The 25859-nt window shown below is 41.9% G+C and overlaps 1 protein-coding gene across 2 annotated transcripts in view; it reads right to left on the bottom strand.

Moving 5' to 3' along the window:
• Nucleotides 1–305: 305 nt before the first annotated feature.
• The window catches only part of HMGN3 (high mobility group nucleosomal binding domain 3), a 29806-nt gene continuing 4252 nt past the window's right edge, over nucleotides 306–25859 (bottom strand). Inside the window, exons 2-6 of one of the 2 annotated variants that reach the window (XM_081251220.1) lie at nucleotides 12603–12653; nucleotides 6253–6282; nucleotides 2828–2878; nucleotides 1431–1544; nucleotides 306–888 (exon numbers count right to left, since the gene is read on the bottom strand). In XM_081251220.1, coding sequence (XP_081107346.1) covers nucleotides 853–888; nucleotides 1431–1544; nucleotides 2828–2878; nucleotides 6253–6282; nucleotides 12603–12653 — 282 coding nt within the window. In that variant the 3' untranslated portion in view covers nucleotides 306–852. The remainder of the gene's footprint in view (nucleotides 889–1430; nucleotides 1545–2827; nucleotides 2879–6252; nucleotides 6283–12602; nucleotides 12654–25859) is intronic. The other variant, XM_081251221.1, reaches the window with a different exon arrangement.

Below are 25859 nucleotides of genomic sequence, written 5' to 3'. Positions count from 1 at the left end.
CCAACGGGAAAGTATTTTAATACGAATGTGTAACTTAGTATTATTTTGAAGGTGGGAACATCTTCAAGGATGAGTCCAAGTTTATGGTTTTTCACCATTCTGCTTTAGCAGAACGCTATCCTATTTATAAGGACTTCAATAAAATAGTGTTGTATTAAGTTTTATTATATGGTGACCATGGCGGGCCACTGCTGGTGTAAAGGATATTAGACGTAATTCTTCTACGCTGGCACTCATAGATGATTTTATTAAAATAACATTTTTAAAGGGCAGAAAATTAAGAAACAATTCTATTTGACTTATTAGAGAGACCATCGCAGAACAGACTGTAGAAATTCTTTACATCTTCTGCAACAATAAAATGAAACACTGCCTACATTTAGCAAAGACACTACTTAGAGGCAGGTATTTTGCAGGCAGGAAAACCTTTTATTTTAAACCACAAATAGTCAGCAGGTGGCCACAACTATCCATGTTTCATTAAAATCACATAAAACTTAGGTACAAAAGCACCACTGATTATTGCTCTAGAAAAACTGCATGAAAAAATTCAAATACGCACAGTAAAAACACCACAGTATGCACAGGACTAAATTTTTAAAGCAAGTGCATGGAACGCTGAATTAATTTTACAGACAGCTTCCAATATTAAACTGGTATTTATTTTACTCAAGGATGACAGGAATTTCCAAAAAGCATGACTACGAGAAGGTAAAATGTCCATCCTTATATATTTTTGTATGCCAACTAGTAGAGTCCTAAAAAATTAGCATTTACAAAATACTCGGTAAAAATAGCTTTTAAAAGTTGTCCCAAGAGGTACATAAAATCAACCCCAATTTTCATGACAATTCATTCTCCCTCGTTTACAGATTCAGTTTTCTGTGCCTGTGAAGAAAGAACGGAAGACAAAAAAGATAGAGTTACTATTAAAACAACTATAAGCCAAAGAAGATTCTACCCCACCGACACACACACACTTTGGAACATCTGTTTTTTAGCAGCTCTACTGCAAAACCGACTTCAACTCTGGGTGTAAAACAGACAAGGCAGGAAAATAGGACACAAACACTTGGCTGCCTTTATTGCTTTCTGCTTTGCAAACGACCACGGAAGCTTTACCTGTGAGCTCCCTCGGTTCACGATAAAAAGAACACCACACTACTATCTGATGCTAGTCACTGCAAACGTGCGGAATTTTCTACTGTACCCTTAACTCTCACTGTTTCAATCTGCCCCTTTACTGACAGTGTGCTGGGTGGGGTACCTCTGGAGGCTGAGACATTAACAGTTGAGCGAGAGATGTGGATCTGCAATAACATTACAGGCAATAAAGAGAGACGTTATGAACATGCGGTCGCCGGCTGAAGGATCGAGCAATTGCTTTCAAGACACTGATTCAATCAGCGGGAGGTGTTTAGGGAAAGTACCTCTTCAGCTTTAGTGTCACCGTTTTCAGATGGTGCAGTACCTTCCTTTCCAGCTTCTTGCTTTTCCTCCTCCTTCCCTTTAGCACCTTTGTTAACCTTTGTTGCCAGTTCTTTCTAACAGGGGATCAAAGCACAGGGAAACAGAGCGTGTTAGACACGGTGTGATGTTGTGTAAACTCAGCCAGCCTCCGTCCAAGCACAGGGGGAAACACAAGCAAGGCCAATGTGGTGGCTTTTAGGGGAAAATGGAAACCCGGTTCCCCTGAGCTCTGAGTGGGTGACACGGAGGCTCCATGAACATGTAACAGGCAGCTTAGAAAATCCACTGGACTTTGATTTCCCCTCGTGTGTGTCTTTGGTGAGCACCGTCTCTTGCTCAAGTGAGAAGTGGCTTTGCCGTGGGGAAGTTGCAGCAGGGGGACATGGGACGTGGTGAAGCCAGGGCAGACCCAGCAAGAGAAACACTGCGCATGGGGACCTGGGGCTTAAGTGACAAGAAAGCTGAGAAAGCGCTTAAAAGGAAGGCCCAGAGGAAGAAAAGTTCCTGATTTTAAGACCAAGCTGGGACTTCCCTGGCGGTCCAGTGGTTAAGACTCTGCGCTTCCACGGCAGGGGGCACGGGTTCGATCCCTGGTCGGGGAACTAAGATCCCACAAGCTGTACGGCGCGGCCAAAAAGTAAAAAAATAAAAATAACCAAGCCACAGAAATGAGTTCTGCTTCCGAACTGCCTACTCACACCATGATACATACACATCGTTTCAAAACATTCACAGCAAGGGACGATGCTCTGAAGGGCAGGGTACAGAAAAGCCATTTTGGGGTAAATTTCTTAATAATTCTGTGCCACAGTTTCCTCATCTGCCAAACGGGATACGTGTACCTACTTCGGTAGGGCTGATGTGAGGATCTATGCATAGCATAAGCACCATGTAACTGTTTGCTGGTATTAATTATTTGCTAGTATTGATTATTATAGGATTATTATTAGTCCTCAGACTGACCTCCTCAGATCAGTTACGTGACGTCAGAAGCCCCTCCCCACGCCTCCAGCTGTTGGCAGCAGTGTCGCCCAGGCCCGGGCTCACCCCTTCTGAGCCCCATCTGAACGGCGTGTTCTCGTGGCAGCTACCACACCCCGCCTTGGACATGAGGCTTCTCACACCAACACGCTCTGACCTCCTTCGCTTTACGGACCAAACGGAAAACACACGCCCAGTGAAACATAAAGGCTTTCTGCCTTCGGAGAAAGCCTGTCTGTAGCTGGGGGAAGTTTTCTAGTCCGTACATTGAGCCTGGATCATAAAATGTGACCGTGCCTCAGATGACTCTGGGATATGGGATTATAATGTATTCACTGCTGAAAAAGCCAAAGCGGGGCGGGGGAGCACCTCTTACCTTAGCAGATGTTTTTCTTGGTTTAGGTTCAGGTTTGGGGGGAGCAGGTTTCTGCAAAGATAAATTAAGTTATACAAATACTGAAAAAAGACAACCCTCAGCACCAAAAGGAACAGCAACAAGACTGCTAAAGACAGTCCATTTTGACTGTGATGTTCATTTCAAAAAAAATATGTCGTCCTATTTTCAGCATCAGGTAGCAGCAAAAAGACCTCCGCATTTCATAACTATTTTCATCCTGGGTTCTCAAGTGAATGGCAGGTGAGATCTGAAAGCCAACTCACTATTCCCCGGGCCAGAACAGCTCTCCGGGAAGAGAGATTTAAGCTTCTGTGTCCCATGTCTCTGTACTTCCTTTTATCACAACACAGCAGCAAGAGGAACGACTCAGGCCCTTGGCCAAATGACTCGGTGAATTCAGTGACACCGGCATTCCGAACAGTCTAGAAATCCTAGCACCATCAGAGGCAAAAGCCCATCGCGAATAAGAGAGCTGCCCGTGAAGTGTTCCAAAGCCAGTTTCAAATCCTCCCACCTCCGATGCAGGTTTCAAGCGCTTGTTGAAGCTTGAGCTTCTCCCTACTTTCTTCTTCCAAGGCCAGCTCAAGGTGAGGAGACTCTCCTGCCCATCCAGACCCTGGGCTCATTTGTCCCTAGAGCTTGTTATTAAGAACACAATTATAATGATACAATGTCCACTGTTAGCTCCCAAAGTTCAAGATCTTTCACAGACCCTATTAGCCAAAGAGCCCAGCGGGCAACTCTTTTTCTCTTGCCTCGTGTGGCTCTCCCCACTCCTGGGAACAGAGCCCACCTGTCCCGTGGCCCCAGGCCCCGTCACACAGGGCTTCAGCCCGGCTGCTTCCCAGGGGTCTGAGATGGGCACATGGAGATACAGCGGAAGTGTAAACCTGTGGTTTTCTATAGCTATCTTAGGGCAAATATGTCTCTCGTTGAGTTGGGAAAAAATTACACTTCTTTCCTGGCACCAGGGAGAATGGTTTTTAAATAGAAAACTCTGCCCGGAGTCCCTCTCTGCCCGCCCCGTGGAGAAAAAACACCTGTTCCTCCCCAATACTTCCAGAGGTTCAGGCTCATACAGAACCTGGCCCTTTCCATCAAGGGCATAAACTGAAACTGCGGTCAGCTCAGTTCTGGAAGACTGACCATTGGACACGACCTCTCAAATAAAAAAAGAAAGTGGAGGGCTTCCCTGGTGGCGCAGTGGTTGGGAGTCCGCCTGCCGAGGCAGGGGACGCGGGTTCGTGCCCCGGTCCGGGAAGATCCCACATGCCGCGGAGCGGCTGGGCCCGTGAGCCATGGCCACTGGGCCTGCGCGTCCGGAGCCTGTGCTCCGCAACGGGAGAGGCCACAACAGTGAGAGGCCCGCGTACCGCAAAAAAAAAAAGAAAAAGAAAAGAAAAAGAAAGTGGAGCTTGAAAAGTAGGGACTATTTACCTTAACCTTCTGACCACTGTAAATTTGTACTTTCTTCCCCACATCTATCAGCTTGCATGGCTCCTAAGTTTTCAGGATTAAAAAAATTTTATTTTGGGCTTTGATGTAGTGTATTAACATGTCCTACTTTTCTCAGTTTACAGCAAATAATGTCATTTCATATTATTTTCTGTTAAGACAGACCTTTCCCCCAAACTCAGCATTCGTGTTTTGATGGGACAGGAAATGATGAGGCTTCCAAGGAGGCTCTGCGTCAGCACCACGGGCAACGATGTCAGTGGAAGGTATTATATTGCTGGTCCCTGGTGCTCAGGAAAGGCCTTATTTTAAATTTTGGCTTTTGACTTACATGATCTACCCCCTTGAAAGGCTAGATATCCATGGAATACAATGGCTTTCAGTATAATCTACAGTGAAATCTACAAAGGAGTTAAAACTTAACTTCTCAACCACAGTGAAAATTATACCACTGGACAAGCACACCACCTTTGAGGGGTTTTGGCAGAATCTGGGTTAACTGGGTACACACACGACCACACCTCCCAGGTCTTAACCTTCCTGGTACCTCTGACATTGCTTCCTAGGTTGGGACTCCTGTGAAACACTGGCTCAGCCAACCCAAACCTGGCTATACTTCTGAACCTGTGAATGGTCCCAATACCTGCTTTTTTTTTTTCTTTCAATGTGTGAAACAAGTTTAGCAAAAATATATTGAGAAGAAAAGCCAGAAACTGCTATATATTTTTTTAATCTGTGAAACAAGTTTAGCAAAAATATATTGAGAAGAAAAGCCGGAAACCAGTATTTTTTTTTTTAAACTCAGAAACAAGTTTCCAATATCCATTTCAGCTTGGATTCCCTACACTGTGCCAGGCACAGGTGTGGGCTGAGGAGGAAATCCATGCTTCCCTGAAGGTCACAGTAGCTTGCAGCTCCCAGGCTATCTCGTATCAGGATACGTGCCATCAGCCAAGAGGTCCATGCCTTTCCCTCTGCGTGTCAGCGGGCAGTGCACATAAAGTAACCCAAGTCCTCCGCCAGAGAGGCAGGCTGCCCTGTCTTGGCAGAAGGAGTACTGGTGCATGAGCAGGGCGGCAGGGAGGAGTACTGGAGCCAGCCGGGAGCACAGCGTGGTGAGGAGGGCTGAGGCACACTCCTGGCCAAGGCTTGCTCACACCAGCCAGTCCCAGCTTTAATGATCTTAACCCTTGTCCTTTCCCTGGGCCTGGCCCACAGAGGGAGACCCCAGGTGGCAGAGTGGAAATCGTTGCTTTTTCAAATTCTCTAGTTCTGAAGTGAGGCTAGAGCCTATGGATTCAGACAACCTTCAAAACGTCCTGACTAAGGAATACAATGGAAGGCTAGGACTTTGCTAATGTAATTCTTCATCTCAGGGATCCAGTGGTATCAAACAGCTTCCTGGGCTTTGTATGCTTGCTAAACGGGCTGGCCACTGTTTTTCACCAACGTGTCTGATCAAGTGAGTTGCTGGCAACACCGGTCAAAGTTGCTAGAAATTCTGACCCAGGTTATTTCTAAAAAGGAAATAAAAAAAGCTCAAGGGAAATACCACCTTCATCTTCCTTCTGCTGCTTTGCTCTGGACCGAGGGAACGTGTATTCATAAGAGCTAACAGGGCTTCCCTGGTGGCGTAGTGGTTGAGAATCTGCCTGCCAATGCAGGGGACACGGGTTTGAGCCCCGGTCTGGGAAGATCCCACGTGCCGCGGAGTGGCTGGGCCCGTGAGCCATGGCCGCTGAGCCTGCGCGTCTGGAGCCTGTGCTCCGCAACAACAGAGGCCGTGAAAGTGAGAGGCCCGCGCACCGCGATGAAGAGTGGCCCCCGCTTGCCACAACTAGAGAAAGCCCTCGCACAGAAACGAAGACCCAACACAGCCAAATAAATAAATAAATAAATACATTAAAAAAAAAAAAAGAGCTAACAACAATGGGGTCCAAAGTACTCACCGCTGACAACCTGGCAGACCGTCTGGTGGGCTACAAAGGAAAGGAAAACAAAAAGACATATTTTTTGGTGATTATACACAACCAAGTTGAGTTTTAAAAATTCATTCTTACTGTCTTACTTTGTTGAAAGAATAGAATGCATGAGTCCCATTACCCTCCCCAGGTGAGCACAGTGAAACATACCCCCAAGTGCCCTGGGCACTGGAATATTCCAGAAGAACTGTTCCTAAAGAGGTGTAGGCTCACGGTTCAAAGAAATGGCCTTTTGCAGTAGAGGGTGGGGCGGACAAGGAAAAGGCCAAGAAGACACATTTAGGCTCCGACCCAAACTTCTGTGATAAAACTGGCCACAGGAGCACTGAGGTGCTATTTAAGAACCAGTCCAGTCTGACTCTTGTTCCTTACAAATGGAACTAAAGCTTATAAATTAATACTAAAAGAGGCTTATATAATTGTGCAGAAACCGAAATAGCAGGAGTCCCCTCCCTGGTTACTACATTAGAAAAGAGAATGACTACAAATCTTAGGCAGTTAACAAGCAAGACTTCCTTTTACCTGTAACAAAATAAACACATTGATTTATCTATGAAATGCACACATTGAAAGATGTAAATAATCTTTTTAATAACCTCATCTTTTCATTTAGAAGTTTACAAATTTAGAGAAACTGGGTTGAGGTTGGTATTGTTCAAGGAAATCTTTTCTTCAAGGATGGTGCAAGTTAACAACAAACGACATGGCAAAGAAAATTTGTAAGAGCAGAACTGTTCTAGGCATTTCAGAAAAACGCATACAGAATTGATATTCTACTTCCCACCAGCAAAAGACGGCTCCCCGAGGGATTTCACTTTCTAAAAGTACAACTGCCTTTCTTTAAAAGTGTTCCAGAAGCAAATACTCCACACTTTCTGTCTGTTTTGTTCACTGCTCTATCTCCAGTAGAACAGTGTACCACCTAACATACAGTGGATATGCAAGAATACTGGCTGAAAAAAATAAACTCAAGCTTTCCCCTAATTTGCTGCCTTATGCAGACTTTGCCTCATTACAATAGCTGAAATGTCTCAAATAATCTTTTAAGGGGGTCAGCAGGAGCCTGGCTCAGGATTGCTAGGAATCATGGAATTCTCTTGTCAGGCTAGGTCAGCTGGTCAAGGCCAAAGTCAAAGAAATGCTTCTTGCCGTCTCCACATGGAAGAACTTTCTCGCTGAAAATAGCTAGCGGAAGCTAAAGTCATCTTTCTTTAAACTGCAGAAGGAAATGAAGGGCCAGAGCCTTCTGGAATAATTTTAACCCTGGGGTCGTGTGCAAAGCTGAGCTGGACTTCAGGCTGGCAGGCAGAACGTGCCGAGTCGGGGAGACTGTGCAGGCTACGTGTGGGCTGTGACACGTCACTGCAGGGGTAAGGGGTGCACAGTGTGGGAGGCGGGGCCTGGACCAGATGCTCCATGGGGATCACCACGGCGTCTGCTGGATTATCATGGGATAATTGGAACCACTAACCATTCTGGGAACCAGAACCCAAATCCTGTAGCGCCTTTCCCAGGCTGGTTAATTGCACGTGTTGGGTATCCCCGAAGAGGCAGCATTATCACTTAAACCGGGCAGCAAGTGGGGAACCTGTGCTCCTTCAGTGTGCTTTCTGAGCATGTTGGAGCAAAGGAGCATCCTCCAATTACCAACCAGAGCTCAGCTTAACGCTTCTGTGTGGCTTCAAGAACCGCCCACACTGCCTCAAGAGGAAAGTGCAGCCGGCAGAAGGGGGCTCAGAAAGATGCCCTCTGAGAGGAAAATCGGCGGCCTCTCTACTAAAGGGGGTTGAACAGGTCTTGTCTGAATCCCTCCCCACTTGGTGCCCCCCTGCGTGTGCCCGGTTGGCCTTCCCTCCCCTGTCTCCTATCTGGACCCCATCTGCACAGAACCCCCTTGTCTTGCACTTCTGTAGTGGGAGCCCTCAGTAAAACGTGGAGGTAAATGGAGTGGTAAGCGCCAGACATGCAAGTGTGAGCTTGCAGGGTGCAATGTCAAGGCCCCTCCTCACTTACCATCCAGTGTGGAGCCTGAAAAGGGGCCAACAGGCTAACCATTACTTCTAAGGGCTTCCCTATCCACCAACGAGCTGTCCTGAATAAGGTCTCATTGAAGCGAAGCCAAATCCTCTGGAAAATCCCCCGACTCGGGGCTGTTGCTCCCCTCCCTCCCTCTCCAGGCAAAGACGCAAACACACTGAAGAGCAGAGGGATGTCAGAGCCACTCCCAACCCTGGTCCCCAACGCCCATCCGCCACCCCCTCCCCGGGATTTCCAGAGAGACTTCCAACCAAGCCCTGCTCTGCAGGGCCTGCAAGCTGTTCCGATCCAAAAGACTCGCTACCTTTTCATACTTCAGGTCCAGTACAAGAGTTTCAAAATAAAAAGCCTAGGAAATTAATGCAAAAACAGAGTTTGCCTTTCTAGGCTGTCTAAACCAAGCCGTCTCTAAAAACCACATGTTTTACTGTAAAATGATTTTATGACTTCCTGCTAAAATTTACCAGCTCTTCTTTCTATGCTAAAAAAAAAGAGACTTCTCTTAAACGTTCCTTTTCGGTAGCCATCCTAAGAGATTTCCTTTCTCACGGCAGACACAGGAGGCTGAAACGAAGCTTCACTCACAGTCAGCAGTACTGATTATGCACCAAGTGTATACACCTTCCTGGAACGTTTCATCAGCTTTCACAAGCCTTCAAATCTATAAATGATTGGACCATATATACCAAATATAAAATAGACCAGACTGCTCTTTTTCCCTCTTTCAAACACTAGAATTCAAAGTATTCGTTTAAGACTCAGGCTTTGGGGCAGAACTACTATGAATAAAAAGATAATAAGAATTTCTCCTGAGAAACAACAAGGATTTACTGTAGCACACAGGGAACTATATTCAATATCTTGTAATAAACTACAATGGAAATGAATTTAAAAAAAGAATACAGATATACACATATATGTGTATAACCGAATCACTTTGTATGCACCTGAAACTAACACAATACTGTAAATCAACTATACTTCGATTTAAAAAAAAAAAGAGAGAATTTCTCTCCATCTGTTGACTGTGAGTCCTCAGGAAAAGTGGCCAAAAGAGCAGTTCTACGGGAAAAGAGGAAGGTTTTTAGAATGACAGATCGCTAAAAGTTACAGGAACAATGTGAGGGTTTGTCACTGTGGTACACAGGTGCTGGGCACTATGGTATTATTCAGTAAGCATTTTATTGGTTACATGGTAATTCCCCGGGTTGGAGAAAATTACGGTGAAGGCTACTATGAAAGACGTGAAGTCTTTCACTTTAATGTCCTGGTTGCAAAAGCAATGTAGAAGTCTAATCTCAATATGACAAAATTCCCTGGGAGAGCTAGATGCAAGTAGAATCACTGGACTTTGCTGAATACTGGACTTTGCTTGAAACATATGGGCCATTCCATTGGAATTCAGAAGCATATTTATTTTTATGAGATTTCTTAATGCTTCTGAGCTTCACCATGTACTTCCAAGCAAAGCCCACAAGTCAAGTTGCTTTTAACTTTCAAAAACGAATGACGAGCTAATTAGAATTTCCCTTCTTTGCAAAACGGGGAAGTGGGGCAAGATGTGTATCAGGGCCTTGGCTGGAGAATGAAGACAGAGAAAAGGCACTGGGGCATCAGATTTTTTTTTTTTTTTTTGGCTGTGTCCTGCGGCATGTGGGATCTTACTTCCCCCACCAGGGATCGAACCCATGCCCCCTGCATCGGGAGTGTGGAGTCTTAACCACTGGAACGCCAGGGAAGTCCCATGACCAGATTTTTATGATGACCCCAAAAGGGGCTTGAGGATAGGGGATTCTGAGTCAGAAGACGCAGACGTCTTCCCTGATTCTGCAGTTTACAAGTCGTGACACCTGGGGAAAATCATGTCTTTCTCTGCGCGCCTTGTTTGCTCTCTTCAAATGGGGATAATAACTCCTACGTGTTGACCGAAACAGCGCTTCTCTGACATAAATTACTCCCTCTCATTGCTTTCTTTGTCTTCATAGCAAATTTTCAGTCGCTTTTTATTTGCTGTCTCTTTCCCCCTACTACAATGGAAGCTCCATGAAGGCAGAGAGTTTTGCTCCTTTGGTTCACTGTGGAATCTGTGCAGCCAGGTGCATTCAAGTGCTCCCTACATTTTTTGTTTGCTTTGGTTGGAATGTCTCCCTGAAAATGCTGAAAGGCTCTCTGCCCTCATTCCACGGTTATTTTAAGGATCAGATCAAACAATGGAGGTGAAAGGGCTTTGAAAACTGCCCAGCGTAACGACGGTAGCATATTGTTTTGGTCATTTATTGTCCAGATACTATACTCTGCACTATGCCCTTTAAATATCATGGAGTGGAAGAGGATTTTCGAAAGGGGATCCCCCTTTGTAACTGATATCTACTGGCTGCAGCCTAGGCTGTGCACACTCATGACATAACTGGAAAATTCAGTCAATTCACTGGGGGAAAAAAATCAATCAGTATACGGTCAGACAGTTCTTACCCCAAAGCACCACCAACTAACTGACCTTTTCCCTTTTCAAACAACTATGTTGGTGTCCTGAAGGCAAATCACAAGTTTTAATCTGGTGTTGGCTTAGAGGACAGGAAAAGAGTCTTTTCTAGGAAAGACTTTTGTTAGCAATAAGATAATACATGTAATCAGATAAAATATTAGAAGTAATAATGTAAAAATATAAGTAATAAAAATTCTGAGGTAAAAGAATATGCATAAGACAGTTGTACAAGCAAAAATCTTTTACATATATTCCAACCAGCTTGATGGTTTTTAGTGTGGAAGGGAGGGAAAGGCTGTTTTCACTATCCAAGACCTGCTGTGTGTAATAGTTTCTAGGTTTTCTTTTTTTTTTTTTTTTTTTCTTTTTTTTTGCGGTATGCAGGCCTCTCACTGTTGTGGCCTCTCCCGTTGCGGAGCACAGGCTCCGGATGCGCAGGCCCAGCGGCCATGGCTCACGGGCCCAGCCGCTCCGCGGCATATGGGATCCTCCCAGACCGGGGCACGAACCCGTATCCCCTGCATCGGCAGGCGGACTCTCAACCACTGCGCCACCAGGGAGGCCCTCTAGGTTTTCTGACTGTCAAATCAACTTAAATAGCAGTCCCCAAGGAGAAACCCAAATGCATTTTGTGCCCAAATCGAAAAACATTAAGGGAGTATTACACTTAGCCAACTGTCCTACAAATTGTATTTTGCCATTTTCAAGAAAATTCAAGCATTTGAACTTTGGTATGATAACATTTTTCGGTTGGTTCTAAGCATTTGTTTAGTGACTCTGGATCACCAACTTCACCTCCCAAACTCTATGTTAGACATTGAATACTGGGTAAATGGATGGTGGGGACTTGGCTATCGGCAGTTCTGTTTGTTTTGCTTTTAAATGATTTCTTTACAGATTCCGTTAAAGATTTTCCATTCAGCAGAATGAACTTCCCTGTACAAATCGTGTGTAGGGGTTTTACTCTCATGACAACCTCTGAATTATTAACACAGTATGAGTCACCCAATCAAAGAATCCGTAACTAGATATTGTTTTTGTCTCTCCCATGACCCCTTTTAGTTTATAAGTTCAAGGATTAGGAGCTGCAGTTTTTCCACACACTGTAAAGCTCTGTGCAAAAGGGAATGGCTGTCATCACAGTTACCATCTCACTTGCTGCTTTTTTAGCTCATCTCCTTTCAGAAGTTCATGATATGACCACGGAAGGTCAAATGCAAGCATCTCTTCCTAGCTTTCTGGAGATTTCTGTATTTTATACAGAGCTTCTTTGACTTATTGTCTAACTATCCCAAGCCCTAAGAATTTTCCTGATTAAAAAAAACTTTAATATTTTGACATTTTATGTATCCTTCATAGTTTTTGACTTTAGCGATGACTCCTTTTAGGCAAATATTCAGAACCCAAAAAGTAATCTATAGTTCACTCACTGGAGCAGAGAATTTATTAAATCAAGTCTTTCATTTCCTTGCTGTGAAAGGCCGACTTTGTTCTCCTTGATGAATTTACCTATTATCTCGCTCTTTGCCCAGAAGGAATTCTCAGTATCCCTTTTAACAGACAGCAGCGCCAACAGGTAGAAACATAAACAACATAGCAAGTGGAAAATGCCTCATGAGTGCCCCTAACTGAAATCTATCCAGGCTAAGGGAGGCTACACAGCCACACTTTTATCTCTGGTTTATGTCGTCTCAACAATCTGGTTTCGAAGAGTATTCATTCAGATGTAGACCACCATAACGATATTAAAAATTCCAGTTAATAATTAAATACAGGATGTCAAAGATACACTTACCTCCTGTTTAGTTACTTTGGATCCATCCTTGCCCTCTGGATTCTCTGGAGACTAGAAAGAAAGAATTTCGGTGAATTGTATTTAAATCGGACAATGGATATTAAAAGACCACATAAGCCAATGATATTCTGCAGGGAAAAGTAAGTTTGTAAGAGGATATGTTTCTCACACACACACACACACACACACACACACACACACACACACACACTGCATTTATCTGCATAACTGCTTTAAGATTATACCAGGAAGTATTGCAAGAACTGATCTGAGCCCCTGTTCTCAATGCACATTCACTCTAAGGAATTTTCATTGATCTCTTGCTGCCCGGTAAAGAACAGGGACCCAGCAGTCAGCAGCAGGGGTGCCTGGGACCCAACACATGTTCCAGTCACTTTGTTTCCCTAAGGCGAGAGCAGGGAAAACCTAAGCCAAGCGCAAAAGCGTACTTTCACCCCATACTCGCCTAGCTTTGATTTCTAGCCCATTTCTTGATACGACTTGATACATTTATCGTGAGTTCCTATTTTTCCATCGTCAGCTCCAGGCTCTCTCCCACACTCCCAGCCTCGGTAGGACGGCCCAGTGCCCGGCCACGCCAGGCGACTTCTTTCCCGATTTTGATCCATCCCCCCCCGGGGGGGGGCACCCTCCCACTCTCGCGACAGCTCAAACCTGACTCCCAACGGGGGAAATACACTTAGATTTATGAGACACATCAATGATCCCAATATATTTTTATTGGTTAAAGACAATAAATAAGATAAAAACTATTCAACTAATTAGAAAATTAAAACTATTTAACACAAGATAGGAACGGAGTTCCCAGGGTGAAAACATACAAAGAGCAAACAACATTTGGCACAAATGTTTGGCTTAGGAAAATAAAGCAGCTATGCGGTAATGCCTCATCTGATAAAATGAGAAAAACATTCAAAGCTCCTAAAACCCACTGTTTGCTGGGGTTGGTGACACTGTAAATTAATATAATATTTTCAGAGAACAGCCTGGCAACATGAAAAAGACACTTAGGACTAATCATATAATGACCTAGTAATTCCAATTTTGGCACGAAGACTCAAAGAAAGAGACTTTGTAAAAATACGGTTTTGTTGGTACTGTTTCTAATATGAAACAACTAGAAACAACTCACATGATCAGTAAATAACAGAGAAATATAATGATATAATTACTAAGGCAATGCGATTAAAAATAGTTAGGCTATGTGAATACATGGAAAGTCCACATAAAGTTAAGGCTAAATTTAAACACTTAGATTATAGGAGAATTCCCTGGCGGTCCAGTGGTTAGGACTCTGTGCTTTCAGTGCCAAGGGCCCGGGTTCGATCCCTGGTCAGGGAACTAAGATCCCACAAGTCGCACAGCACGGCCAAAGAAAATAAACACTTAGATTATAAAGTAATATGTAGAACACAGGTCAGAAGTAGATAAAGACTTTGAGAAAGACAAAAGCTTTGCTTCAAGACACAATAAGCCTTCTCTTCTTCCCTGGGGCTGCCTGTCACCCACTGTTACCCACCGTCTACCGATTCATCTCTCTTCAGAACCTCCCAGATCCATGGAGCTCTCTCCTGTTTCCCAAATCAACCAATTATTTTTCCCTCATCCATGGAATCTTCTCTATCATCAAGGAAAACAAAGCTTCTCTTTTCTTTCTTTTATTTTTTTAATTGTGTTAAATTTCTTGGTGCAAATTTCTATTTATTATTTATTTATTTATTTATTTATTTATTATTTTTTGGCCATGCTGCTCGGCATGCAGGATGCTAGTTCCCCAACCAGGGATCAAACCCGTGCCCCCTGCAGTGGAAGCTCAGAGTCTTAACCACTGGACTGGTGGGGGGGGGTGGGGTAGAGTCCCAGAACTTCTCTTTTCTGTCCCCACTCTCTTGCAAAGAATGTCTGGCTCACAGATCTCATGCTATATCAGCCAGCTGAGTTAGAGACAGAAAAATCTTAGAAAATTGAATCCTTAGGTGAGCCATTTGGCTTTGCTCATTTCCACGGTTACAAACTTGACCCTTCTGGCCACAAACCAGATCCTCTGTTGTCTAAAGTGCTGGGCTCTCCTTCTTACTTATCAGGCCACTCAGTTGATTCAATCTGGGGTACCCTCCAGCTGTAACTGATAGGCTTTTAAAGAAGCAGCACACAGCTACTACTGATGTTAAATGACATTAAAAAAATGTTCTTAAACTGATGCTAGTGACATTAGGTTCAATATTCTTCTAGGCAGTGGGTCTGTGATAGCAACATGACCGAAAGATCACTCTCTAAACACTGACCTAACAATGTTTGTATTGGACGCAAATTATTGAAAAAGAGAAACTTGGAAAGACCCCACCAAAAAAGCAGGTCTAACTGAAAATGTTAATACTTGCAGATGCATGAACGAATGAACCTAAGACTGGAGATGGGAAGAGATACAACTCCAGCAAAGTTCAACCTCTCCGTAAGAGCATTCTATGAACAAGCACATAGAAAACTGCAAGTCAGGAACAGCCCAAGTGATCTTCACCCTGGGGTCAGCGGGGTACTGTGGCACACATGCAGGTCAAGACACTGGCTTCAGTCGTGGCTCTCTACCTAGGAGATGTGTGATCTGGGGCAGTGACTTGATCACTGTGGCTCACTCTCTTCATCTGATAGATGATAATGACATCTAACTCAGAGGGTCATGCTTACGATCCAGCCAGATGTTGGCGAGAGCATTTCACAGACTGAATCGCTATACAGATGTTATACAACAAAATATATAAGCCTTCTGAATTATCAAACAGGATATATCATATTCAACAGGGCCTTGAGGTTGAGCACATCTCACATCCAGAGTCCCTGCGACCTTGTCGTCTGTTTTTGTTACACAGAGTAACAGGTACACGACTTTGGAAAGACATACCGTTTCGGGCTGTCTTATCACACACACTGTCCACCATTAACACTTAGCCATGAGGCTGCAGAGAGAGGAGATCATGGTATGAAGGGATTAAAAGAGAAGCCCGAAGGTTTTGTCCCAAGGGATCTTGAGGAATAAAAACAAAGAAAAGGGAGAAATGAGGCTTGGGGGTGTACACAGATGATCTCAGATGTACTTCAACCACCTTGTGGGCTGACGGGAAGGGAAGTGAGTTAGACGGGATGTGGGGAATCCCCAGGCAGAGGGGTTCTTGCCCCACCCCCCCAGACAGGGCAGGCTTATGCTAATCCAGTTGGAACCCAGAAGGGTCAAGAGGGCAGAGAACCACGGTCTAACAGAAAGACCTCATGCACATATCTGAGGCTCCTTCAGCACCCAAGTAGATGGGGACTGAGCTGAGAGCCAGCAAGGGGTGGGGGACACACGTGGTGGCCTGATGGAAGGCACAGCAGGGATTCTGGGGGAGTCGGAGTCTCTCACCACTGAGAGATGAGCTGAGGGCAAGGTGGCAGGCAGGTGGATCACTGAACACCTGGTGACCCAATGGAGACACAAAATCAGCCAAGAGCATGAAATTTGGCAAAAACCAACAGGTAGTTGAACTTTTTAAAATTACAAGTTCTGAAAATTAAAGTAGGCTCCTTGAAATAAAAAAACTCAAAACATAAACTCTAGACCAGGGACAGTAGAAGAAATAATGAATTGTCATGGACTGCTGAGGAATTAGCCCAGAATGCAGGAAAGAGAAATAAAGAGATAATACAAAAGAGAGGTTAGGAGACATGGTGGCTAACTGCAAGGTTCCACATGTATCTCATAGACATTCAGAAGCAGAGAACAGAGATACTAACTAGTAGGAAGGCAAAGGCATAATGGGTGAGAACTTTCCCAGACTGAAGTCATGAGTCTCCAGATGGAAAACGCACACCAAGGGACAAACTGGAAACAAAACAAAGCAAACAAATACAATGAGACATAATAAAACTACAGAAGGTCAAGGAAAATGAGAAAAATCTTTAAAAGTTATCAGAATTAAAAGATGAATTATTTTCAAAGAATTACTTCTCAAGCATCTATAAATTATAAGAAACTACAAAGCAATGTTCAAGGAGTTGAGGAAAACTGTCAGCCTAGAATCCTATACCCAGCTATCATTCTAGAGTGAAGGCAAAATAAAGACATATCAGAATACAAATACTAAGAGAGTTTACTACCAACAGAGCCTTTCTTCCAACAGGGATCCAGTACTAAATAGTCAAATTCAGTGATAAGAAAAGTGAATTAAGATGAAAGGAAAATATGTAAGAAAAAATGTATAAAATATATTGGCCAATCTAATTATTACCTGTAGATACTAGTATGTATTTTTTGTGTGTTTACAAATATTTCAGTAGAAATCCTAGACTAGTGCTGCCCTATAGAATTATAACACATAATTTTAGATTTTCTAACAGCCACATGAAGCAAGTTAAAAGCCATGGGTGAAATTAATTGTAATAACACATTTTATATAACTGAACATATCTAAAGTTTTATCATTTCAACATGTTATCAATATCCAAATTATTAATGAGATATTTCACAAAGTTTCTTGGTACTAAATCTTCAAAACCTGGCATGTATTTTACACTTACAGCACACCTCCATTCAAATGTTAAGTTTTCACCAGGAGTACCTGACCCTCTAAATATGTTAGAGATCATAAAGTTTATAGTAGTTTCACACATCCAGGTTGTTGCAAACATATTTAAAATTTTCCAGTAACTGAATCTAATACCAGTTCTTAAATTTAAATTGATTACAACTAAAATTTTAAAAATTCAGCTCATTCTTTCTCATTGGCTAATAGACTCATGCAGTTAATGGCTGCCATATTGGATGGCACAATTCTAGACAATAACAACCGCAAAAGATGAGAGGAGGGGGAACAAATCATCCTCACCCCCAGCATGGGAGGGTCCTGGTTTTGTTCTGGAGAATGATACTGACACAGAGTCATTTTAGACTCTGTTAAAACAAAATTTAAAGACAGGCATTAAAAATTTTAAGAAAATAAATAAGATCTATAAACTTAAAAATCAGGAGAAGTGGAATAAGGCAAATTTTACAATCAAAGGCAGGAGAGAAAAGAGCAAACCAAAGGAAAACACATAATAAATAGAAACCACAAAATAAGTCATTAAAAAAGCCCAAATATATTAGTTATCATAATACACCTAAAGAAATTATATTCATTCATTATAATGTCAAGTAACAGAAGACACAGAACAGTACAGGTTTATGATTCCACTTTTACAAATTTTAAAACAAATCAATATTATGGATTTATATATGACATATACATCATAAACGTATAAAATCATGGACTGGAAGGATACACACCAAATTCATGATCATGCTTCTCTCCAGGGAGGCTGACAAGGGAAGGGAACCAAGGGGGTGTTCCGAACTTGAACTTTATCTGTAACATTTTATTTTTAGAAAGATCTGAAGCAAATAGGATAAAAAAAAGTTCAAATGTGTGAATTCTGAGTGATGGGTAAATAGGTATGTTATATTATTTCCTGAATTTTTCTGTACTTAAAACCCCCTAAAATATTACCAATATTCAGGGGGTAGGGGAGTGGAAGCAAAGCCCAGCTGGCAGTGCCACATCTACTCCTCACACAAATTCCATGACTATTAGTGCTTTCTGATTTCCTTTTTTTTAAACAGTTATTTTCTTATTTATTTATTTTTATTTTTATTATTTTTTTTGGCTATGCCATGCGGCGTGCAGGATCTTACTTCCCCAACCAGGGATCAAATCCATGCCCTCTGCAATGGAAGTGTGGAGTCTTAACCACTGGACCGCCAGGGAAGTCCCAGTGTTTTCTGTATTTCTTAAATGGCTTATAAGTCTGGTCCACGCACTGCCTCTTCCTTTTCTGTTCAAGACATATAATTCATAGTCATTTCATTTGTGCTGATATGAAGGAATCTGGAGCTGGGTAAGACAGGAAGCCAAGAGCATTACAAACGCGAATTCAGAACTGTCCCTCTTGGGTGAGTGTAGGATGAGAGACGGGCAGAGGGAGCTCAGCTTCCTTCAGCAGCTGACCAACTGCACCGTCTCCATTCTCCCATCTCACAAAGATGCCTGGGTCCTGCATCTGAAGACACGAAAATGCACTGAAGGGGACACAACAGTGTTTCCTTAAGATAACTGCAGTAGCAGCCCTTCTCAGGAAACCAAGAAAAGAAAATTGGAATTTTCATTCTGTAGACCATCCATAGGAATCAACAGGACAAATTACCAACTGTTGAGCTTCTCCTGCTTCTCCTTCCCCTGGTAGCAGTGGTTACCACCTTACACAGGGGCTCTTGTGGGGGTGGTGAACCCAGTTTTCTCTCTCCAAACTCAGGAAGGTATCAGAGAAGATGAGAAAATCCTTATGGCCTTCAACAGTTGCTTGGGAACAGCACTACATGGCCTTAGCCTCCACATTTGTCACTACAGAGAAAAATATTGAGGGTGTGGCAGGAAGCTAGGAACAAAAGGCTAGTACCCCCTGGTGCCATGTTTCTCAGCCACAGGAGATGGAAGAGGAGGGCTCAGGGTTCTCAGCAAAGAGTACTGGACCTTGTATTAAAGTTCCAAATAGTCTTTACTGGTAAGTGTAGGCTCTCAGAGTTTTCCTTCTAAGATTTTAAGTGACAAGGGCTACTGCTTATAACTTAAGTGAATTTGTTGAGAGCCTAGAGTACGTATGAAATTCAAGTAACCATCTGCCAGCAGGCATAGAACAAATCCAGTCTCAACTCCTGGGTTATCCATGCTGATGCACGAAAGCTGGGAGTAGACGTAACACTGCAAATAAACCAACAACCACTTCTTTTCACCTGGGGAATGTATTACTTTGAGGGGATTTTTCTCTCACTTGCTGGTCAATATGTTTATAAATTATTATTATTTTTCTTTACATTTTCTTTTTAAATCAATTTACATTTTCTGTTATAAACCTAAGGCTGGAGAAAAGAAGGCAGTCCAATAGTAAGCTGGTTAGAGGAGGAAAACCATTCTAGGACAAAAATCCAAACAACCCACCCAGAGAAAGACTGAAATGTGTCCACAACTAACTCTTTACTTTTCTGCTAAAATTAACACATAAACACAACTACTTGATTAATTTCCCTCCACAAATGGGGGCACTGTCCAGGAAATTCTTATGAAGTTTTCCAAATAACAGGTACTTCCCTTAAACTCAAATATTCACATATTTGAATTTGACATATGAAACAGACACTGAAAATTTTATTCAAAGTCACAAGGACCATTGTTTAACATCAGCATGGCTGTTTTTCATTCATGCTGTTAAGTATATGTTTAGGATCCTCCAATACTGCCTTGCTTCTTTAAAATAAGCCTTAAGGGCTTCCCCTGGTGGCGCAGTGGTTGAGAGTCCGCCTGCCGATGCAGGGGACACGGGTTCGTGCCCCGGTCCGGGAAGATCCCACATGCCATGGAGCGGCTGGGCCCGTGAGCCATGGCCGCTGAGCCTGCGCGTTTGGAGCCTGTGCTCCGCAACGGGAGAGGCCACAACAGTGAGAGGCCTGCAAACCGCAAAAGGCAACACACCAAATCAGTTCTATCATTTTTAATGGTACTTTACATTTCTCTGTATACTTTCACCTTGTTGCTGTATTTGATCCTCTCAGTAGCACTGAGATACACAGGGACTGTCTTAATATTCCCATTTTACAGATGAAGAATAGAGACTCGAAGAGGTCAAGTGACTTTCCCCCAATAAAGAGTTGTGGAGACCACACTAGACCCCAGTCTTCCAACTTTTACACCAGGCATTTTAAAGGGATGTTATCAGACAGTTACTTTATTTTCCTATTTGCTCAGATATGAGTTTATTTCTACTAAATGATAAACACAGTTATGATGTTCCTTATATTTTTGCAAAATGAATCAGCCAGCTCTGATGTGATGGACATGTGACCACTCAAAGGGGGAACAGTAAAATTAAAAATTTTAATTAAGAGAAGCGATAAAGGAAAGCAATGAGAAGTAGATAGAAAAGATACAGTTAAAAACTGTATTATGTGGCATATATATGTAACTTCAGAAGAAGTCTTTAAAGCTTCACACGTTGATCACCTCAAGCCTTTGGTATGTTTACCTCCTACATACACCAGGCCCAAGACTCACAACTTCCCATGAAGTAGAATTTAACAAATTCTGTCCAGTACTGTACTGTAAAAAGCCACAGCTTGTACCCAAAGAAGAAAAAACAAAGAGAGAGAACGAAAGAAAAGAAAAAAAAAAATCTCTTTGGGCAAACTTTGTATTTACCTTTGTATGGGGTCAGAATAATAAAGATATAATTTTAAAATAATATCACTTTATATCTTTTAAAAATAACTTTTGTAATTAAACATGAATCATTTGGTAATCCAGGACTCTGAAATAAAAATCCATCCAGTTCTAGGTCCAACAGCTTTGCTAAACTATGAGGCTTTTAACACCTGCTAAAACAAAACACCTGCTCATTTTTAAAATCCAAGGCATAAGCAATGGTGGCTTAACATTTACATTATAACCTTTCAATATATTGTATAATTTTCAAGTGTGTTTACATGCTTCTGGTCACAGGGGAATACCCCTATTATTTGAAATATAACAAATTAACGAAGACAATACATCTTAGAAATAGTAAATCCAGCAGTTCATGGTGGAATTTGAGAAAATATGAAGTTTTAGACCCTCAATACTCAGATACCAAGGCTTGGATGGGGAAACGTCATATATATACCTTGTATATGACCCTACAGTCCATTAGTTCCTGAAACACCCAGAAGGCTTCATGATAACGTACATCTTTCAGAAGCCAGAGGCCTGGACCCTGAGGGCAGCCTTAGGGTGTGATCACAGATAATAATGACTTGTGGGGTACCTTCCTATGACTGGTACCTAGAAACAACGGCATCAGCCTATATCTTAATAAAGACAATATTTTAAACGGATGGACACTCACATATTTACATAACTCCTGAATCTTCCCTGTTTCATTCATTGGGCACCTTGATTTTAAATAAAAATACACGAGGCCATTAGAAATAAATATTTACGGGAAGTACTGTGGTGTCATGGTTAGGAGAAAAAGCTTGAGTAAAAGAGGGCTGGGGTAGCATTCCTGGCTAGGTCCCTTCCCAGCTGTGTGACCCAGGGGAAATGCCTTCATCGCACTAAATCCCAGTCTTCTCACTGTGGATGAGGATGGGGCCGGCCACAGGGCTCGGTGGTTCAGAGCACAGGCTCTGGAGCCACACAGCCAGGACTGCACTCCCGGCTCGGCCACCCGCTACCTCTGAAGATGTCAGTGTGGAGAGCACACACCTGACCGGGTGGTTGGACAATTCAGCTCATTAATGCAAAGTGCTGGGAACAGTGACTGAGTCATAGAAAGCCACCTACATGTTATTTACTGTGAGATGAGCACAGCCTCGCAGAACTGCGGGGAGAATAAAATGAAATAATATGAAATTACACCACAGTACTTGCCACACAGGTTTATTTCTAACAACTTCACATATTTTTATTTTATTCTAACGACTATAAAGCACAAAGCTCAGGTCCGGTACAGCCAGGTATTCAATAAGTGGTAGCTCTTTAAATTTTAATGGGAATAAATATGTGTATATATTGTTACGGATATAAGTTCTTCTTAAAATATTAAATTTTGGAGCCAATTTTGAGATTTAAAACCTTTTTCTATATCTCCCTACTTCTGATTATGCATATCATTTACTTTCTGGGACTGAACATGCATTTGCCTTGGGCATATATAAATGGCCCTGTTTATGGACATGCTCACAAGATATAAAAATACTGGACTCAATAAATACCTTGACCAGGAACCCATACATGATTCCACTGAACTCTTCCAAGAACACAGTTAAATGTACAATAAATAAGCAGCCAGCGGGAGAAAATATTCAACATTTTGATTTGGTTCGTTATCTTCAGCACTGATTTTTAAATTACTCAGGAGACTAACATCGTATTTCAACATATCAGGTACTGTGAAAGCAGACAGATTAAACGGTGTTTACTTCAGTCACCATTTCCAAATTGTACCCTGCAGGAAAGTGGAATCTATTTAACGTTGGTGTAAACAAAGGCAGTGCTTTAGGGGAAAAAATATAGGAAAAGAGGATCACTTGATAACTGATTTGCCAAGGGAATTTTAATGTTATGTGGCAATATTTTTAAGCATAATTTTTTTCTGTGAGAAAAATCAACCATGTAAAAATGCACCAGATGAAAGCTTATGTTCTTTCAAAAACACTACCTACTCCTATAATTGCAGTTAACTGGACATACAGGGTGAGATCTGTGCACCACTGGTCCTACAAAATGGAAGCTTGGCCTATTAGAAGCCTGTTATTTCACTGTAGTTCTCTTAATAATTAAAAATATCAGCACCACAATAATGAACATCCATTGACCGTCTCACACACGCCAGGCCCTGTGCTAAGAACTGTGCATTCACCTTCTCATTTAATGCCTCCAACGACCCAACGAGGTAGAACATATTTTTAGCCCAGTTTTGCAGACGAGGAAACCGAGTCTCAGAGAATTGGGAACTCAGAAGCTTAGGGAGGAGTTAAGTAACCTGCCCTAAATTACACAGCTGGTAAACAGTAAAGCCAGGCTGTATTGGACTATATCTCCCCAACAAGGATATGAAATAATTAAAGTTACTACCTTCTTCCCTTGAAAACAATTCATTCATGCACTCGTTCAGCAAACAGCTACAGTACCTGTGCGAGGAGATGTAGGGGGATTAAAAAAAGACCACAGAGCCACCAAAGACTTCATGGTCAAGTAGAATTAGAAGGATTACAAAGTTAATTCAAAATTAGGTAATCAATCAAATAACATGTGTCAGCTTAGAAACATGGTCCCAGACAACCACCTTTTAAACACAAGAGGGTGGTTACAGAAAAGCATAGGGGCCAAGAAGTCACTGAATCTTTACTAATGAGTGAGGGTAGCTACCGTACACAATCTAACCCCAAATGTTGTAACCGGCCTTGATTTTAACTTCCTTCTACTTCAAAGAAAGCAAGACTTCAGAGATCACCTTTATTAACAAACTAGCACTGATCCTCTTGTGATTTAAAAAAAAGAAGCTATAATCCCCAACCCTTTTAACCAAACAACTTTCTGCCAGTGTTTTTTCTTTGGACACAGAGTCTGACCAAACTTTTGAATGCTCAGAGCTCATAGTTTTTCTTGTGGCTCATTATCACTTCTTGCCCTGAATTATGAATACTGACATATGTATATTACGTACCCTGTCAGACTGAAAGATCCTTAAAAATAGGGCCTTTACTCATTCACTTCAAAAGGGTTGGAAAAAACAATAATTCACTTACTTTCCCAAGGTGATGGTACTTTGCATAAAGGTGATGCTTGATAAATGTTTATTTAACATGAAGTGAGTGAAGGAATGAATAAAATGTATAGCCCTGGCATTTTGGAGCCTTTACTCAAATACAGGTTTCATATCAATATTGGTGCAATTAAATTCAGCAAGTATTTATGGATGGCATACTACATATCAGGCCCTTTCACATTCAGACTGGGTAACTCCATATGGCTAAGAAGGCAGTTCTCTCCAAACTGACTTACAGATTCAATTTGATCCCTAACAAAATCATGGCAGGCATGTTGTAGAAATTTACAAGTTGATTTGAAAATTTATATGGAAGTGCAAAGGATGTAAGAGCCAAAACAATTTTGAAAAGGAAGAACAAAGTGAGGAACTGACATTACCAGTACCAAATCTTACTATAAAACCACAGTAATCAAGATAATGTGGTATTGACATATGGACAAACCTATAGATAATGCAACACAACTCAGAGGATAGAAATCGAACCTTTACATTATGATGAACTAATTTTCAACGAAGGTGCCTAGGCAATTCAGTGGGAAAAAGATGGTCTTTTTAACAGTTGGTGCTGAGACAGGTAGGTATCCACATTGCGCATGCGCGCGCACACACAAACACACACACACACAAAAGAAGTGAAACCCTTATCTCATACTATACACAAATTTAATTCAAAATGGATCATAAACCTAAATATCAGAGCTAAAATTATAAAACTTCTAGAAGTAAATATCTGTGGCCTTAGATTAGGCAAAGATGTATTAGACAGGACACTAAATGGATTCCATCAAAATTAAAAAGCTTCTGTTCTTTGAAAGACATCAAGACAAAATTTCTTTAAAAGCCACAGACTGAAGAAAAAGATCTATAAATCATGTATCTGATAAAGGACTTGTGTCCAGAATATATAAAGAACACTTACAACTCAATAATAAGATGAACAATCCAATTTCAAAATGGGCAAAATATTTGAATAGATGTTTCACCTAGGATATCCATTATGCTAGTAAACACATGAAAAGATGCTCATCATCATTCCTTATTATGGAAATGTAAATTAGACTAATTAGAAGGCTATAAGCAAAAAACCCTGACAATACCAGCTATGGGCACAGATGTGGAAAAACTGGAACCCTCATTCACTGATGATACAATTACTTTGGAAAACAGTTTGGAAGTTTCTTAAAGACAGACTTTCCTACCACCCACCAGTTCCACCCTTAGGAAACTTCCCAAGAGAAATGAAAATATGTCCGTGCAGACTTACATACAAATATTCACAACAGCATTATTTATAATAACCCCAAATTGAAACAATCCAAATGTCCACCAACTTGTGAAAGGATAAACAAAAAGTCGAATATCCACACAGTGGATTGGGCACTAAAAAGGAATGAGGTACGGATACATGCTACCCCATGGGTGGACCTCAAAAACACTATGCTGAGTGAAAGAAACCAGACGTAACGGACTACATACTGTGTGATTCCTTTTATGTAAAATTTCCAGAAAAAGCCAATCTATGGAGACAGTAGGTTAGTGGTTGTCTAGGACTGGGGTGGGAGTAGGGACTGTCTGCAAACAATGGGAGAGACCTTTCTGGAGTGACAGAAGTGGTTTAAAACTGGATTATAGGAATGTTACACAACTCTATAAATTTATTAAAAATTGTTGATTTGTATACTTTGAATAGATGAACAGATTTTATGGTAAGTACATCATACCTCAATAAAGCTTTTTTTTTTTTTAATGAAATTATACCCCCATCCACATTGCTTGAGAGTTGCTGAAGTGTCAGTGTCACTAAGCACTGGGCAGTAACACTTTCAATCTTTTCTTTAAACCAGACTCGTTTTAAAAACTCACATC

Source organism: Mesoplodon bidens (genome assembly GCF_964165515.1).
Source record: "Mesoplodon bidens genome assembly, chromosome: 12".
Lineage (NCBI taxonomy): Eukaryota > Metazoa > Chordata > Mammalia > Artiodactyla > Ziphiidae > Mesoplodon > Mesoplodon bidens.
The sequence above is the reverse complement of the archived record's forward strand: the minus strand, read 5'-3'. Positions and strand labels throughout refer to the sequence as shown.